General features: G+C 42.0%; 1 protein-coding gene across 2 annotated transcripts in view; it reads left to right on the top strand.

The window, feature by feature from the left end:
- Positions 1-16825, top strand: part of SLC22A16 (solute carrier family 22 member 16) — an 85812-nt gene that overhangs the window by 21715 nt on the left and 47272 nt on the right. For both annotated transcript variants that reach the window (XM_089664577.1, XM_089664570.1), the window contains exon 2: positions 13279-13755. In XM_089664577.1, coding sequence (XP_089520703.1) covers positions 13445-13755 — 311 coding nt within the window. In that variant the 5' untranslated portion in view covers positions 13279-13444. The remainder of the gene's footprint in view (positions 1-13278; positions 13756-16825) is intronic.

Genomic DNA, 16825 nt, shown 5'->3' on the forward strand with positions numbered 1-16825 from the left:
TCGATCCTCTTTTTGTTCTGGGGCCCCTGCTGTCAGTCCTGGCTCCTCCCCCTTGCTGAGTGACCCCAATAGCAAGCCTCTTGCTATGGGGGCACACAAGCAGGCTCGCTCCCGAGCCTCCTCTGTGTGTCCGTTCACAGACAAAGCATGGCTTGGCCCCACCTCCAGCTTTCTCCTCATTGGCTCACTGACTGTGACTGATACAGTCCTGCTGCTGTGTGAGTCAATGAGGAGAGAGAGAACCCAGAGAGCCGCTGCTTTCATGTACATTGCTGGATCGAGATAGGGCTCAAGTAAGTGTAAGTAGGGGCTGGGAGAGGGAAGCTGCACCCAGAAGGTTTTTAGTCTTAATGCGTGGAATGCATTAAGGTAAAAACCCTTGAACCTTTAGAACCACTTTAAATGCAAACATCATAAATAATCAATAAAGGAAGCAGGATAATTTTTTTGAGCAGTAAAGTCCTCATCCAAACACCCAACCCCCCCAAAAACGTAAAATAATAAAAAAATTTCACATGGGAAAGAACAAGGTCCAAAGCAGACAATAAATAGCCCAATAATGAAACTCTTATCCCCAAAGCCCTCCCTCCACCTGTTAATATGACGACAGCTAGGAAACCCATTTTCTTCAAAGAAAAGAATATTCCAGTCAGGTACTTCTGTTCTGTACAGATGAAAAACAAAAGTTACATTGCAACAAAAGAAAATACAAACAACAAAGCAATGTAACCTTTAAATAAAATAACAATTACCTATTTTAGACCATGATAAGGAATACTCATCCTGGGTTTTAGGAGAAACTGAGTTTTTAAGACAACTAATTTATGATTAATGCAGGCCATAGAAGGCCGATATTCACGCGAGCATCGGTGGCAGCATCCATGGCAGCAACAACCAATAAACGGGCCGTTTATCGGCTGAATTGTCGACCGATAAACGGCCCGTCTGTGGCCAGCCTTAGTCCTATAGGCAAGTGATTCCTTCTACATCCTAATCTGGTAATCTGGCAAAATGTAAACGTCACAGAAATTCTGCAAAATTATTCGATTGACTAGAAATGTAAGAGGCTTTTAGCCAGATAATTTGTTTTGTAAAACAAGGAAATAAATATTAGAGTATCATAATCACAAGATTAGATTTCAAAGACAGGCAATTTATTTAAAAACAGACTACTTTATTATTGGTGTACAACAATATAGTCTGTTCATGAAATGATGACCCCATATGACCAGAACAAATACAGCAGGGAATAATTCAAGACCAGTTTTTATTAACCAGTGCTGACTTGAATAAAACCCCCTGTAACAGGTTGGCACACTATTTTAAGCTCATAGTTTTATCTAAGAGTAGTATCACTGACTGTAGTTCTCATTTGCAGTAGGTTGCAGCACTTTTTTTAATACTGTGCTAATATTGCCCCTTTTAGACTGTCAGTTAATCTGCTACATTTTACTAGCTGATGTGCATAAACTTTACTTCTTTTATAAAGCTGGCCATACACGGTTATTTATTTATTTTTTAAATATTTGACACATTCCTCCATTCAAAAGAATGTGGTGGGTGGAGGAATCCTCCTTCTGGGACATTGTATTCTGACAGCGGCACCTGGCACACTGATCAGAGGCTGCAGCCAGTTGCAGCTCAATGTATCCTTTCAACAGAAATCAGTCAAACAACTGACTTCTGTTGAGTAGGGACAGCCACACATTGACCAAAATTCAGCCATTTGAACCAAAGAGCTGATGTCTTCTGTCACTAGGTTACTCTATATAGCACAAAAATATATCACCCAGCCCTCCATCCGTAATAGAGTGGAATACTCCGGTTAATGTAATCTCCAGAGAAAAACTAATATTTCAACACAGAAACTGTATTCGAAAACTTGAAATTATATGGGGTTCCTGGCTGGCAACACCCGTTTTGGCTCTGCTCCATATGATAGCAAATAGATTGTTCTCTTTATAAATTCGTGAGACCCTTAACTGTATGGTAAAGCAGCTGGCATTTACAAATTTGCCGAAAAGACAAGTGCAGCTAGATACAATAGGAAGGAGTAACTGACTTGGGTCAACCTGTGCTGGTTCAATAATCTTATTGTTGTAGGATAGATGTTCATACAGTGTATACAAAATTACCCACTGTTTTGTTTTTTGTTTTTTGTATGTGTGTTATTTACTAATTGTTGTTTTATCACTGTATGACCAGTGTCTTTGTTTTGTTTTTAGTGTGGTGCACACACGTTTTGCGTTTGTTTGTTAAAAAAAAACAAACAAACTACATGTTCAAAAACCAAATAAATAAGATCTCATGTAAAAAAAAAATTTGGCCATTTATATAGGGGGCTTGGATTGGGTGGATGCGTTTGCCAAGATGTCCCAAGTTCCGTCCCACTTCTTCTCCAAAGCCCACCTCCACACATATTCCTGGCCTGAGGCCTGCTACCTGGAATAAAGAATGTCCAGTTCAAAAGCATTTTAATGCTTCACTACATCAACTTAAATTCAAGGGTAACACATCTACTTTATAGTACGCAGTGTAGTACACAGAACTGTTGCAATCAGCCACCTTCCCAGACAGTCCTCACAGGTAGTTCCACATACAGGGTGTTCCTCAAACTTATGCCTTGAGGCCATCCTAAACCAAGCCACAGACCTGCTAAGTGAAGTAACAGGTGTCAAGGTTCCTCAGTCTTCTCCCTATGTGCCCATTTCTGGTTCTTCTGGTGGTTCTGGTGGGCCCCTCTCAGTCTCTTTACAGGACACAGACCTACATGTTGCTGGTGACATTTCTATAGCTGAACTCTGACAGGCTCCACACACAGCTGCTATAACAAGGGAACAGCTCTACTCACTAGAACACCAAAAGAGGGGAAACAAGTAAAGCACACTACACCTGCCAATATATTTCCTGGCCAAATTTTGATTAGTGTATGGCCAGCTTTAGTCAATGCAAAAATAGTCATTTTTGCACGTAGTTTCATAATAATTTCATTTTTTAAGGCAACAAGCAGAAGCTTATGGCACACTTCAGTGGATATAGTGCAATATGGGGCAGATAAGTTGTGGGAGAGATACAGCCTCAGATCTGGTCACTAACCTGCACTGCAATAGACGTAAGGTATGTCTGTGTTCAAATCCATATAGCTTTACACAAATATATATACACATATCCATATACATATACACACATACAGTATATAAGCTATCAGACCACATGAAGACAAATAAATTTTAATCAACCCTCTGCACACTCATACACCTTTATATATTTATAGCAAATTGTATAAAATCAGGAATTGTATAATTCATATACATTGCAATACAATGATCAACAATCCTTTACAATTATGTTTTATCTGCCTCATATTGGCTGGCTACTATCTACTGAAGCATGCTATAAGCAATGAAGTCATCTGCATTTTGAAGAGTGGAGTAGGGACTTGCCAGAGAGGGATTACTTTGGGCAAGCATGAGCTGTCTCCTTCAATTAACAGTCTGAATTTCAAAACCGCTAACCGAGGCTTTTGTTTTGTGTTAGGTATAAGGAGGACTGCAGTACAATGCCTTACATGCTGTTCAGCCATGCATCTGGAATCTGAATTTGGTAGTGTTGGCCTTCAACCCTGTCTAATCCAATGTACGATCTATGTGCACATTTTTCCATTCCTACCATATGTTTACCAAGCAAAATTTACAATATCACAAACTGCACATTCAAGCAGTCCTGGCTGTGAGAACTTTACACCTGTCAGCATGTTTTATTTGGTTTTTAAAGTGATAGAGTCACTTTACCAACTGTTGAGATAAGATATTGGCCACAGAGGGAGTGCATTTGTAACAGAGCATCAGTATATAATTAGCAAATACAGCTGTAGATATGCAACACACGTTTTAGAGAGGAACTGGATTTTTAGAATATTAAAGGCCATTCACATTGTTCGACATGGGTTAATGCATGATTTTTTGGCATGTTGACAAGTGTTCTGTAACATGGGCCCATTTCCTTTTGGTCAAGTCCACAGACCAAAAACTGTCTGATCTATTTTGCCAATATAGTGCACTAAAATATGTATCTGCTTTGTTCAATGTGAACCCTAAAACGTTAATCCTACACATTGTGTAAAAAGGATGTTTGATCCTGTCTTCTCTGATCCTCCCCTTCTTCTACTGTCCCCAATCCATCTCCCGATAGAACAGAGCCTTGGAGACAAGCTGCACATGCTCAGTTTGGTGTGTATTGCTGGAGAGCTTTTTTTTTTCTTGTGATCAGCACAGGGCCAATCAGCACTGTCCAGACAGAGTGTCAGGGGTTATGCAGCCTCATAGGACAATCAGGGGAGAATGAAAACTGCTACAAGCTTTATCCAGTGCTCTGCTGGACACTGATAGAAGTCACAAGACTGCTCTAACTGCTGATGAGAAAAGGTATTTAGCAGTTTACATTTGCTAAAATAATTGTATTTCCATGTTCTGTGTACTGTGGGAGACCAGATATAGTGAATCACAGGTCCTGGGTTTAGTAACACTTTAAATGTGAGAAAGCCTGTGCAGCAGTAATAGTGTTGTGTTCGGATGGAAGATGGACTGAAGGAAGGTGCTGGAGCGTGGAACCTGGAAGGGGGCCCCAGGGAAGGGGGCCTATCTACAGGCCAAAGCAGACAGAAGGATTGTACCACAGTCTCCAAGGGAGGACTGCCTGTCAGCAGGGAAGGAGCCAGCCCAGCATAAGGCCTGAAAGCAGCTAAAACCCACTAAGCTACAGGAAAAGGACAGTGTGAGTACTTCTACACCCATTGGGCCACCAAAGGGAGAGGGCGGTCAGGTGCAATACCCAACTAGTTCTCATCTGGGACTGCTATACAATATATTCCAGAATCCCTTGCCCAGGGATACCCACAGGACAGCCGGGTGGATGAGGAGAGTTTCATCTGTGGTCTGAGGAGGTACACCATAGGGGACTCAGTGCTCCTTACAGAGACTGTTGCTGATTTTTGCTCCACATTTTTTACAGTGTTTGGTAAGACATTGTCCTTTAAGTTTTACAGTTCCTTGGGCATGCCATATCCCCTTAGAACCCATCCAAGTTGTTAACCCCTAATAAAAAAAACCTTAATAAAAACAACAAAGACTAGCTCAAGGTCTTTTTTTTCTGACTCTGAGAAAATGTGTGGAAAATGCATGTTGCTTGACTGTGCAAAACTTAGGGGGACCCAACAAAATCCAGCGGCCCTCAAGAGGGTAGCGCTACATCAACATAAATGAAAACAAGCATGGGACAGTGAGAATCCAGCCCTGAACACTGAAAAAGCTACACTTTCCCTTGCTGTGGTACCAGATAACTACATAGACCATTTGTACTAACCTTAATGGCAACACAGAATGTGCCTCGAAGTTGAACTGACTCATCTATGTTTTAGCTAACCCACAATATCTCAAGCAGTCTGTTCTTAAACAATAAACCAACTTATGGCTGCTATTGTGGCTGTAGTTTTTTTTTACATGCTGCTAATGCCTACAACATTGTAAATACAGTATATCAGTGGTAGTAAAAGGGTTAAAACCTAGCCCTGGTCAAACATGATTCTTTTATTTTGGATAGTATGTTGAAGGATTAGAGCCTAGGTCAGATTTTCATTGCTCTCTGTGTTCCTTGGAGGACAGATTCCCCCTTAAGCTGGCCATGCACTTTTAGAATTTCAGCTGATTCCAATGGTTATAACTGTGTCTTCCTGTTCCTGTGATAAACATTTCTAGTAGGGGCATCACGAAGAAGTTAGAGGGCATGTCAATGATAGGCTGGGCTTACAGGAAATGAGTAGAATGTCTTTTGCTTTACCATTCTATCTAAAAAAAAAAAAAAAAGTTTGGCTTAGATTACTTTTAAGGTCAAGTTACAAGTTCTGTATACACTGGGCGCCCTTTGCTAAATGGAGCCAGTCATTATTGGTCTTAATATTCCTTTTTAATGATGTGCATGTCTACTCATGAAAATGTATATTGGTTTTCTTTTTTAGTATAAAGAGAACCAGACTGAACTAAAGTGCTAAAGATTTTAGTTCTCAAATTAATTCCTGTATCTATGTGGAGCCCCTTGGATCCTAGGCCATGGGTCCCAAATGTCTACCTTCCTAATGCTAAGCCCTGAGTCTTGTCATTTAACTGTCAAATGCCAGAGGCAGTACTGTCCACTTTAGTTCTGGCATTCAACAGCTGAATGTCAGGGTAGGACATACTGTGGAAAGGTTGCAGGGCTCAACATTGCCGTTAGCAAAGGTGGAGGTTCCATGCACAGCCTGGCCCCAGTTTTCAAAAGAGCCCCACAGGGGCATATGAATCAATTCTCAGACTAAAATGTACTTGCAGGCACCATACATTGGCTGCAATTCAGTATTGTTTTCTTGAAATGTTTAAAGCCAGATGAGGTAAACTGTAACTCTGATTTAGCCCCCGTTCACATCAACGCCGATTTTGAAATCGTGCAACTTACAGTGAAGTCGTACGATTTTAAAATCAGGTGACCTGCCGATTTCATTGCGATTTCACAGATGTCTATGCAAATCAAAACAAAAGTAGTGCATGCACTACTTTAGAAATCGGTGCGGCTACGACCAAGTCGGAACCACACCGATATGACCGCTCTAATAACGGACAATAGCATGCGACTTGGGATACGATTTGCACTTCGCATGGCATGCAAATCGCATGCCAGGTCGCACCCAATGTGACCGAGGGGTTAAGTTGATCATTAAAATCTGTTTTTACAAATCTGTCACAGAGGGGTCTATCTGACTGGCTATTATTTGATTAAATTGTTTAGGCATGCCTTATAGTTTTGGTAAATCTACAGGAGAATGACTCTAGGCCCTGTGTGCAAGTACAGAGAGACCACCTAAAGTTGCTGCTCTGCCAACTTCTTGACCTCAAAATAACAACCTGCTGTTTCCTCAATATGCAGCACAATATCTCATAGCAGAGTCATGTAGTTAGAAGACATATAAAATTACATGGCTCTGTTTTTTTAGCGTGGTTGTTTATGAGCTGTACAAAAGGCTGTGTTATCAGCTTAAATTTAGAAAGCTGACAGGGCAGCAACTATCATACCTCAGAGAATCCTTTACCACTGAATCCAGGAGTCATCTTTAGACAAACGAAATAACACTGAAAAAAGGGATAATAATACATCTTTCATAAACTTCATAAACATCTTTCTTTCAAGCTTAGTTATGTGTACCTTATTTAAGAACTTATTTTTTGTTATTTACTTGATGTTTTCCCCCATTGTGTAACTACTTTCAGTCCACCCTATAGCAGATTTACTGCTACCGGGTGGACGTTCTGTGCAAAATCACATAAATAAATGTGATTTTGTACTTCTGCTGCAGGGGGCGTGTGCGCCGCCGGAGCGCCGTTTCTGCTGCGATTGGTTACAGCAGAAGCTGATCAACAGGTGCCAGCTTATGGATGAGTGCTGTCACCCCTTGATTGCCGGAGGAGACTGACAGAACACAGCTCTGCCTATGTAAAAATAAATCACTATTTATGGGGAAAAAATAATATACAACTAATTTGTGTACAGCTTTGCATGACCGCACAATTGTCAGTTAAAGTCACGCAGTGCAGTATCACAAAAAATGGCCTGGTCATGAAGAGGGGTAAATATTTTACAGGCCAAGTGGTTAAAATAGACATTTTACAGATAGTAATGCATTAGTATGTGCTAGTAATCGTTTTAGCATTACATTTTTTTGGGGTGAATATGTATGGTGGCAAGGTTAGAATCACTGTGAGAAAACAAAACGATGAATACTATGGGCCCTGTTTATGGAAGAGAAGAGTATCTGTTGTAAGCAAACCACAAGACTTCACAGTGAATATTACACACAGTTCCTGACTTCATTTAAAAACATATGAGGCACAAAGCACAGCGTGAGCCTGAGCTGTCCTTCAGAGTACTTGCCAAATAGTGCTGCAGAGAAAAATCTGGCATATAAGAAGAGCCCTGCCACATAACCTGGTAAATTATAGGTTCCCTCCTCCCATCACTGCTCTCCCCTTCACACAAACACTTACTCATTAGAATAAATTAGGCTTTACTTGCTCTTTGCATTTAGGAAATACTGATATTAAAGATTCCTCTGGGCAGCCCAGCTAACTCTCACAATCCAATTGTTAATACAATTGCTTTCATAAAAAAATAACTGATTTGCTCGATCAAAGTTCTTTGTAAGGCCCCTTTCCGTTTTTATATAGACCTTATCAAATGGTTCATACATGGACAGGTGGGTATAAACTGACTTGTGCCATTGTGTAAATGCCTTCAAGGGTCTAATCCAGCCTCTTCCATTTTTGCAGACCAGATTGGAGGTAGCCAGGTGCAAACGGACAGCGTAGACTGTTTACACTGTGTGCACTGCCTGGGAAAACAGACACAGAACCGCTTGATGCAACCATGGCCCCTAACTTCCAGTCACCTAGAGCTAGCATTTATTCTCAAGGTCCTTTGAGAGCCAGTTGCTGGGCCAACATGTTAAGATCTTGTCAGACATCAAGATGGTGGCGGCCCATGTGGTCAGACAAGGGGAACCAATAGTCTTCAGTTGTAACAGATCTCTGTGAAAATTTTCTTTTGAACAAAGCAATATCTGCAGTCAATGACAGTAGCCCAGTACATAAAAGCTGAAAGCTGTTTTTTTGCAATTGCAATGAATCGTCCAAAAGTTGAATTGCTGATTCCATTGCTGATAATTCTGGATCTCCTACTATGAGTGAGCTCGGGCATCTGAACACCAAAAATGCCTCAACCCAATTGCTCAAAAATTAAAAGGTGGTGTTTTAAAAGGTTAGATACTGTATCTCTGAGGCAGTCTGTCAGGGAATGGGAAGATCGCCGCAGCGATTGAATCTGCACATGCGTAGAATCCTGACAAAACGTACAGGAAGGCGGGCACTAGGACCCAGGCGCGCCTGTCACAAATGACGGCACTGGGCAAGCACTAGGACCCAGGAGCGCCTGTCAGGAGTCGGGCGGACTATTTAAACCCGGCTCTTGCAATGCTCAAGTGCTGTGTGGTCTTATCTGGGTTCCTGAGTTCCTGTGAGTAGATTGTTTGTTGCCAACCCTGCCTAATCCTGATTTGCTGTCCATCTCCTGCTCTGATCCCTGGCTTTGTCTGACCATTCTCCTGCTCTGATCCCTGGCTTTGTCTGACCATTCTCCTGCTTAACCCCATACGTTCTGACCTCCTGTTGATGATCCCGGCTTGTGACCTGTTTATCCCTCTGCCTGCTGATTCTGTACTACACCGCCACCACTGTTACCGACCCGGCCTGCCTGGCGCTGCTTCAGTTAAATCCTCACATCAGACTCTTACCCGCTATACACCTTCAACGGTGCCTCTACCACAGCTGGGTGAACCCAGGGGCCGCGACCTGGTCTCGGCCTGCTCCAAGTCCATCCCCACCATCAGGGGCTCTGGTGAACAAGCAGGTCGGAGCTTAGATTCCGCGCCTTGGGGGATTCCGGTCTGTGGAGTGCTAGAGGCTACCGCTGCAGGATCCCTGACACAGTCTTTGTAACTTTGTTAAAGGCCAGAAAATTGTCCATGAACTCAACTTATTGCAGAATTTTGTATGTTTTCCTAAACTTTTGCCATGGCTAGACAGGTTAATCCTCTGTCACCTTCGGTGTCTCACCTCCTGGATTTTGGAGAAGGGTCTGAGCTACAGCTTGTTACTTGTACAAATTTCTGCTCTGTCTGCATTTACAGGTAGGAGCCAGGGATCTGACTTTAGTACTGCATGCACTTCTGACACCTCCGTTTGATTTTCCTGAGACCTACTCTTTATGGCATACAAATATCCCAACATATTTGTCATGTTTATTACAATTGGTTATATCTTACTTCCATCTAAAATAGTACTTCCAGCATTTTCTTCAGATAAAGCTTAAATAGCAGATGAAGACCTTCCCAAGTTGGACTTTAGAAAATCACTTTCAAATAACCAGCAGTTTCAGGAAGGCAAAAAATGTGTCTGTGTGGCAGGTTCCAGGAAAGGTTTGGCAGTTCATTTCAAAGTCGTTTCGGCATACTTCTTTAAAATCTTTCAGCTCTCATATTTGTCTGGGTCTTTTTCCTCCAACTGAGATTCATGTCCATTCCAAAGTTTTGGCCGAAACTGTCTGCAGGACAGTCACCTGGTCCACTCCAAATTCTTTCATTTGGATTACAAACTAGATGTCTCCTCAGATCTGATGAGGTCATTTGGCTCTTCGGTAATTTCAAAAGCCATTTCTGTCATGGCACCAATATATTGCACATAATTCAAGTATGATGATTGTTATTATTATTATCATTGTTTAAACAGGAACTCAGTTCTTTCCTAGAGAGTTTAGCATTTTCTTTGGATCACAGTAACAGATGACTAACAGAGTATATACAAAATAATACTTTATTAAGAATTTATATGAGTCATCTTCAGAATACTCAGTTCTGTTTATTATTTTAGCTTGGACATATAGTAGACACTACATACATCTAACATATACGTCTAATCTATAGATACACCTATGTGTCTTTCATGTATGTGCATGGATTCCTGTGCCCTGTATCCTAGGCTAATCCTTCCATCATTATCTCATTTAGCAGAAGTGGGTCTTTTTCTTTGGGGCCAAACATATGCTTCTCTCTCTTTGTGCTGGGAGTCTTCTTCAGCAGGAGCAATTCTGGAGATTAGCACTGCCAAATAAAATCACACAGCCTTCTATGCTGCTGCTTTTACACTTACACAGCTCAGTTGATGGATTACACAGCTTTGATTGATCAGTCAGTTTTATGAATCAGCAATCAGCTCTTTATGTCTGTGAAATACACTGCACAAGTCCAACGTTGCTGATTGTTCATGCATAAAAGTGTGTAGTGCCACCCTCATAAGGGCCGCTTGAATTTTTGCACAGGTTTTGCCCCGTCTTCACCCTGCAGCCATGCACCAGGTATTTTTTGCATCTAGGTACACACACACCTACACTCGTTGTAGGTCTAGGGGATGTTTGTTTTTGGAGTTTTAGTGTAGAACTGGGGATAAGGATAGGGAATGTAGTAGGATACTTCAAAATTAGAATTAATCACACTGAGGACATCTAGCTGATCTCTTAGTTGAGCGCTCTTAAAGTCCTGGCTAAAAGCAGAAAGCAGACTTCTCTTTACTTTGTAGCATCAAGTAGTTTAGGAGTGAGCAAAGTTGCTTTTTCAGTAGTAGTTACATGGCTGAGTTCCTCAGGTACAAGACAGTTACAACAGACTGCGACAGCCAAAGGTAACATAGCTGAGCAAAGTCCTTTGCAGTAGCAACAGTTGGACAAGCTCTTCAGGACACTAGCCAGTGTTCCCTTTCCTTTTCAGACTTATGCTGACTATCAAGCACCCTCAATGTCTGTACTCACAAGGCCCAAGGACAGAATGGTTGCCTTCTTCCAATCTTCCAAGCAAAATCCTCCAGTGATACCAGACAGCACTTTGGCAGACAGACCCCTCAGTCAGCCTACTAAAGAACCAGGGTCACTCTCTCTAGCTTCAAGCCCTCAAGTCGACCCACCTGAGGCCACCTGGCAGCCAGTGCCAGGCAAGGCAAGCCTTCCTCCAGCCTGGCTTGGTTCAATCCTCTCCCGGGGAAGATGCTGAACCCATGTGCTCACAGAACATAAATACCACTCCCAGCATGCAATGGTACTCTTCTCCCCTGCAACTGGCCAGGGCTGTATCCATATTCATGCTGCTCATTTGCCTAGTTCCCTCCCAGGTTCTGGAAGGCTCTCATAGTTTCCTGAAGGCGGGCAGAACTCAAGGCAAATTCAGCAGCACCAGAGCATCATGAGCAGACCTGTCTAATCAATCAAAGCAAAGTTTAGGGGAGGGTTCAGCAGGGTGGTGCGCGTGGTGTGGTCTGGGACTGGGGTGGGATTGTCCATCTCCTTTATTAACTTTGGGGGGGTGCCTTTTTAAGGGGACTCTGTGTGGCGGGGTTTGGTACTCACATCTGCTAAGGATTGTATTTTTCATTATTCTCTTTTATTGATTTTGTGAATAAATTATTTTGAGGGATAGCCTTATGGGTGTGTAACCTATTTTCTTTTTCTTGTTTTTTAATCAATCAAAGCACTCTGTTAAGCAGAGAGCCCAAATAGATTTTCCTAACAGCCTCTCTGTTAAGCAAAGAAACACAGTTATACTTAAAGCGGAGTTCCAGTCACACTGCAAAAAAATAAGTCAGCAGCTATAAAAACTGTAGCTGCTGACTTTTAAAAAACAGCCACTCACCTGTCCCTCTATCCCACAGTGTCCTCCCCACAGCCCATTTTATGGGCTGCCCAGTGTTCCAGGGGCTGGCATCTTCAGTGTGGGCACCCGGCTGTGACAGCTTGTGGCTTTACAGCAGGATGCCCACTGCACATACGCGAGTAGCACTGCGCTTTCTGAATGGTCCCATAGTCTTCTGGGACCTGTCATATGTTGCAGAAGACTATGGGGAGGAAAGGGAGAGGACAACTTACGCTTACGATCGCCTAGTCAATCGCAGCGGAAGTGGGAGAGGGTACCTGTCAATTTCGGGGCACCAGTCTTTAAAGCAGAGATTCCCCTTTTGGATGGAGTTCTGATTTACCCTAACTATACAAATCCTAGCAACTATCTAGGAGGGTGCTACAAGTGAAAGCTCAGCCAGGCTATGTATGTGTAAAAGCAGCCACTAATAGACACACAGAGTTGCAGCTCTGAGTGATCTATCATTATTATAGGTGAAAGATCAGCACTGCTTGTTTATTCATAATTGTAAAATAATCACTCAGAGCTGCAGCTCTGTGTAATCTATCTGCGACTGCTTTTACTTCATACAGGGCATTGACAGATACTATACACAAATCGATAGCTCTGGGTAATATTTTACTGTTACAAATGAAAAAGCAGTGCTGATTATTCAATCATAATAGTGACAGGTCACTCATCTGGGGGTGGGCTCTGTGGCGGCTGTACCTCCCCCACAGGAATGCCCATAATTTGGAATTCTGAAGGGGGTGGAGCTACAATCAGCATTATGAGGTGTGCTTTGGGTCCAACAGGGCAATCAGAATAGAAGTAATTGCTATATGCACTTGGTTTCCTGGGAAGTTTAATCAAATTTAAAACCTGTTGACAATAGTTCTTTAAATGATTAAAGACTTTACTGACAATTGTTTTTTTTTATCTCTAAATCTATTGTGTAACATATGTTTTATGGTCTGTTGCAGATTCCAAGCATACATATACTTTGCTTCTGCTTTTCAAGCAATCTCATGTGGAATTCACTATCTGGCCTCCGTGTTCATTGCTGTTACACCAAAATATGTCTGCAGACCTCCAGGAAATGCCAGTCTGATATTACTCCATAATGACTCTTTCTATGGGTTCCGTGAAATGTGGGACCTGTGGACATCACCAAATGATTATCTTGTTGTCCAGCAGGAAGATGGGGACATCTGGGAACTGCAGCATTGTACCAGGTTTAAACGTGAAAATAACATAGATCTAATGTACAAGTCTGATGGAAATAAGACTCTCTTTTCCTGTACTGATGGATTTCATTATGATCTTACAAATCTGGATAGTAGCATAGTGACTGAATGGGATTTGATTTGTGACCATGAATGGCTCGCTAAATTAGTTCAACCTACCTTCATGCTTGGAGTGCTCATTGGAGCAGTATTCTTTGGTGACATTGCAGACAGGTATGATATGCATGTATGCATGCAAACAAAACAATTCATGTAAAAGTTCATGTGTGTTAGCTGAGGTTTGGAAGTTATAGGATTCACCAACTACTGTATGTATAACATGTCATGCCAGTATTTTTCTCCCACAATTTCTAGTGTGAATTATTCAGATAGCAAATTAGCTTCCAATGAACCATTTGTCATAATGACAAATACTATAGGAACAGCAAAGTAAAGGCTTTCAGAGCATGGCTGGTACTAATTTCTGAATCTTCAAATAAAAGCGGTATTAATCCTAGAACCCAAAATGTAATATATTGCAGCTTACCAATCATTAAACGTAGTGGCTGAATTAGTTTTATCTTTTTTCACCTGGTAATCTGGCCAGTAACATACCTCCTGTAATAGCGAGACACAATTCTGGGGGAATTTAGCAGGCACAACAGACAATGGCATTGTCAGTCTGGTGGAAGGGGGAGGGGTGTTAAATGTACCATCAGATTTAAATACAATAACAAATTGAAACCAAACTCCAGCTCACACTTTGTAATCAGTTACAGTTGCAAGAAAAAGTATGTGAACCCTTTGATATTATGTGGAGTTTTGCATGAATTGGGCATAAAATGTGCTCTGAACGTCATCTAAGTCCCAACAATAGAAGAACACCGTCTGCTGAACATAATACTACACAAACATTAGATGTTGCCATGGTTTAATTGCACATAACATGTAAACATTCACAGTGCAGGGAGGAAAAAGTATGTGAACCTTTGGACTTAATAACTGGTTGACACTCCTTTGGCAGCAATAACCTCAACCAAATGTTTCCTGTAGTTGCAGATCAGACCTGCACAATGATCTGGAGTAATTTTGGACTACTCCTCTTCACAAAACTGTTTCAGTGTAGCAATATTCTTGGGATGTCTGGTGTGAATCGCTCTCTTAAGGTCATACCACAGCATTTCAGTCGGGCTGAGGTCAGGACTCTGACTGGGTCACTCCAGAAGGCGTATTCTGTGCTTTTGCAGCCATTGTTTTGTTGAATTACTTGTATGCTTTGGGTCATTGTCCTGTTGCATCACCCATCCTCTGCGGAGTTTCAGTTGGCGGACAGATGGTCGTACGTTTTCCTGCAAAATGTCTTGATAAACTCTGGAATTCATTTTCCCATCAATGACAACAAACCGTCCAGGCCCTGAGGCAGCAAAGCAGCCCCAAACCATGATGCTCCCTCCGCCATGTTTTACAGTGGGGATGAGGTTTTGATGTTGGTGTGCTGTGCCTTTTTTTCTCCACACATAGTGTTGTGTGTTCTTCCCAAACAACTCAATCTTGGTTTCATCTGTCCACAGTATATTTTGCCAGTAGTGCTGTGGAACATCCAGGTGCTCTTTTGCAAACTTCAAACGTGCTGCAATATTCTTTTTGGACAGCAATGGCTTCCTCCGTGGTGTCCTCCCATGTACTCCATTCTTGTTTAATGTTTTCCTTATTGTAGGTGTCATCAAAAATGTTAGCATGTGCCAGAGATTTCTGTAGGTCTTTAGCCGACACTGGGATTCTTCTTCACCTCATGCAGCATTCTGCGCTGTGCTCTTGCAGTCATTTTTACAGGACGACAGCGCATAGGGAGAGTAGCAACAGTGCTAAACTTTCTCCATTTGTAGACAGAGCACATTTTATGCCTAATTCATGCAAAACTCCACATAATCCCAAGGGGTTCACATATTTTTTCTTGCAACTGTACAATGTTTTTTTGCCTTTTAGGATAAAGGTTTTAGATGAATAAATAAAAGCTGATCACTTTAATCATTCCTGCCAGTGTAAAATGGTTTGTCTTTTCAATGTAAACTGATATATTCTGCTGGAGAGTTTGAGCTTCTGAAAAAACAGACTTGCTAGCTGGATCAAAATAAATGAAATAAGAGAAAGAAAGCCTAAAAAGAAAATTAATGCAGCCATCACATCTAAGAATTGGTAGGCTGCAATGTAATAATTGTTTGCTTTTGGGTTTAATACCGCTTTAAAGGGCTTAATTTCAAACAAAAAAATGCCTTATTACCATCTTAAATCCTTTTTCATTCTCCAGTATCTCCATCTTAGTTTTTTAAATGCAGTCCTTCTCCACCCAAAAATGTACAGCCTAAACAGACAGATTTATTATTTATCATTAATTTTGATGAATGCAGAGAACAGTGACACTCATGACTGTCACAGACTGTCTTACTGTATGTGCTTGTGATTATGGGCTTTGATGTGGACTGTGATTGACAGACCTGTCTCCCCTTCTCTATGCTGTGTGAGAAGCAGGGCCGTTTTAATATTAATTGGACCTTGGGCAGACATTTTATTGGGCCCCCTCCCTTTCCCCCATGCAATTTTGCTGTCCACTTGCTCTGAGACGATAAATAGCAGCTAGACTCAAAATCAGTTTGCTTCAGCAGATCAGGCAGCAATTGCAATTGGTTGCCAGAAGTTACAGCATATTATTATGTCTGATTGGTTACAGCACATCATTTCTGCTTGCTGCTTGATTGCTAGAGGTTAATGCACATCAATACTACTCACTAATTGGTTGGTAGATGTAACAGTACATCATTTATGTTTGCTGATTGGTTGCTAGAGGTTATTGCACATCCTTACCACTCACTGATTGTTTCCTTAGCAGTTACTGTACATCATTACCGCTCACCCATTGGTTGCCGGGGCTGGAGGGGGGTGGTGGGAGGTGGGATCAATGTCAGTGGTGGTAGTGGGGGGAAAGGGATCAGTGGTAGTGCTGGGGGGGTTGATAGGATCAGTGGCAGTGCTGCGTTGGGATGTGATCAGTGACACTCACTTGCTGTCCCATCAGTCATGGGTTCCCCTACCTGTACGCAAGCTCTTGGCTCCCTCCATGTGTCTTCATCACTCTGTGTCCTTAGGTGGGTCTCCTCACAGAATGGAGACCTTCTCCACTCCTCCCCCTTCACTGTACTGGCATGGCGAAAGATACAGGATTGTTCATCAGAAACCGGTCTATAGGACAAAACAACATATCGAGTGCAGCAGTCAGGACGAGTCCCCTGTCTCCATCAAATTCCCC

The sequence above is a fragment of the Staurois parvus genome, unplaced genomic scaffold, assembly GCF_062004578.1.
Source record: "Staurois parvus isolate SC_StPar_1 unplaced genomic scaffold, SC_StPar_1.0 ptg000048l, whole genome shotgun sequence".
Classification (NCBI taxonomy): Eukaryota; Metazoa; Chordata; class Amphibia; order Anura; family Ranidae; genus Staurois; species Staurois parvus.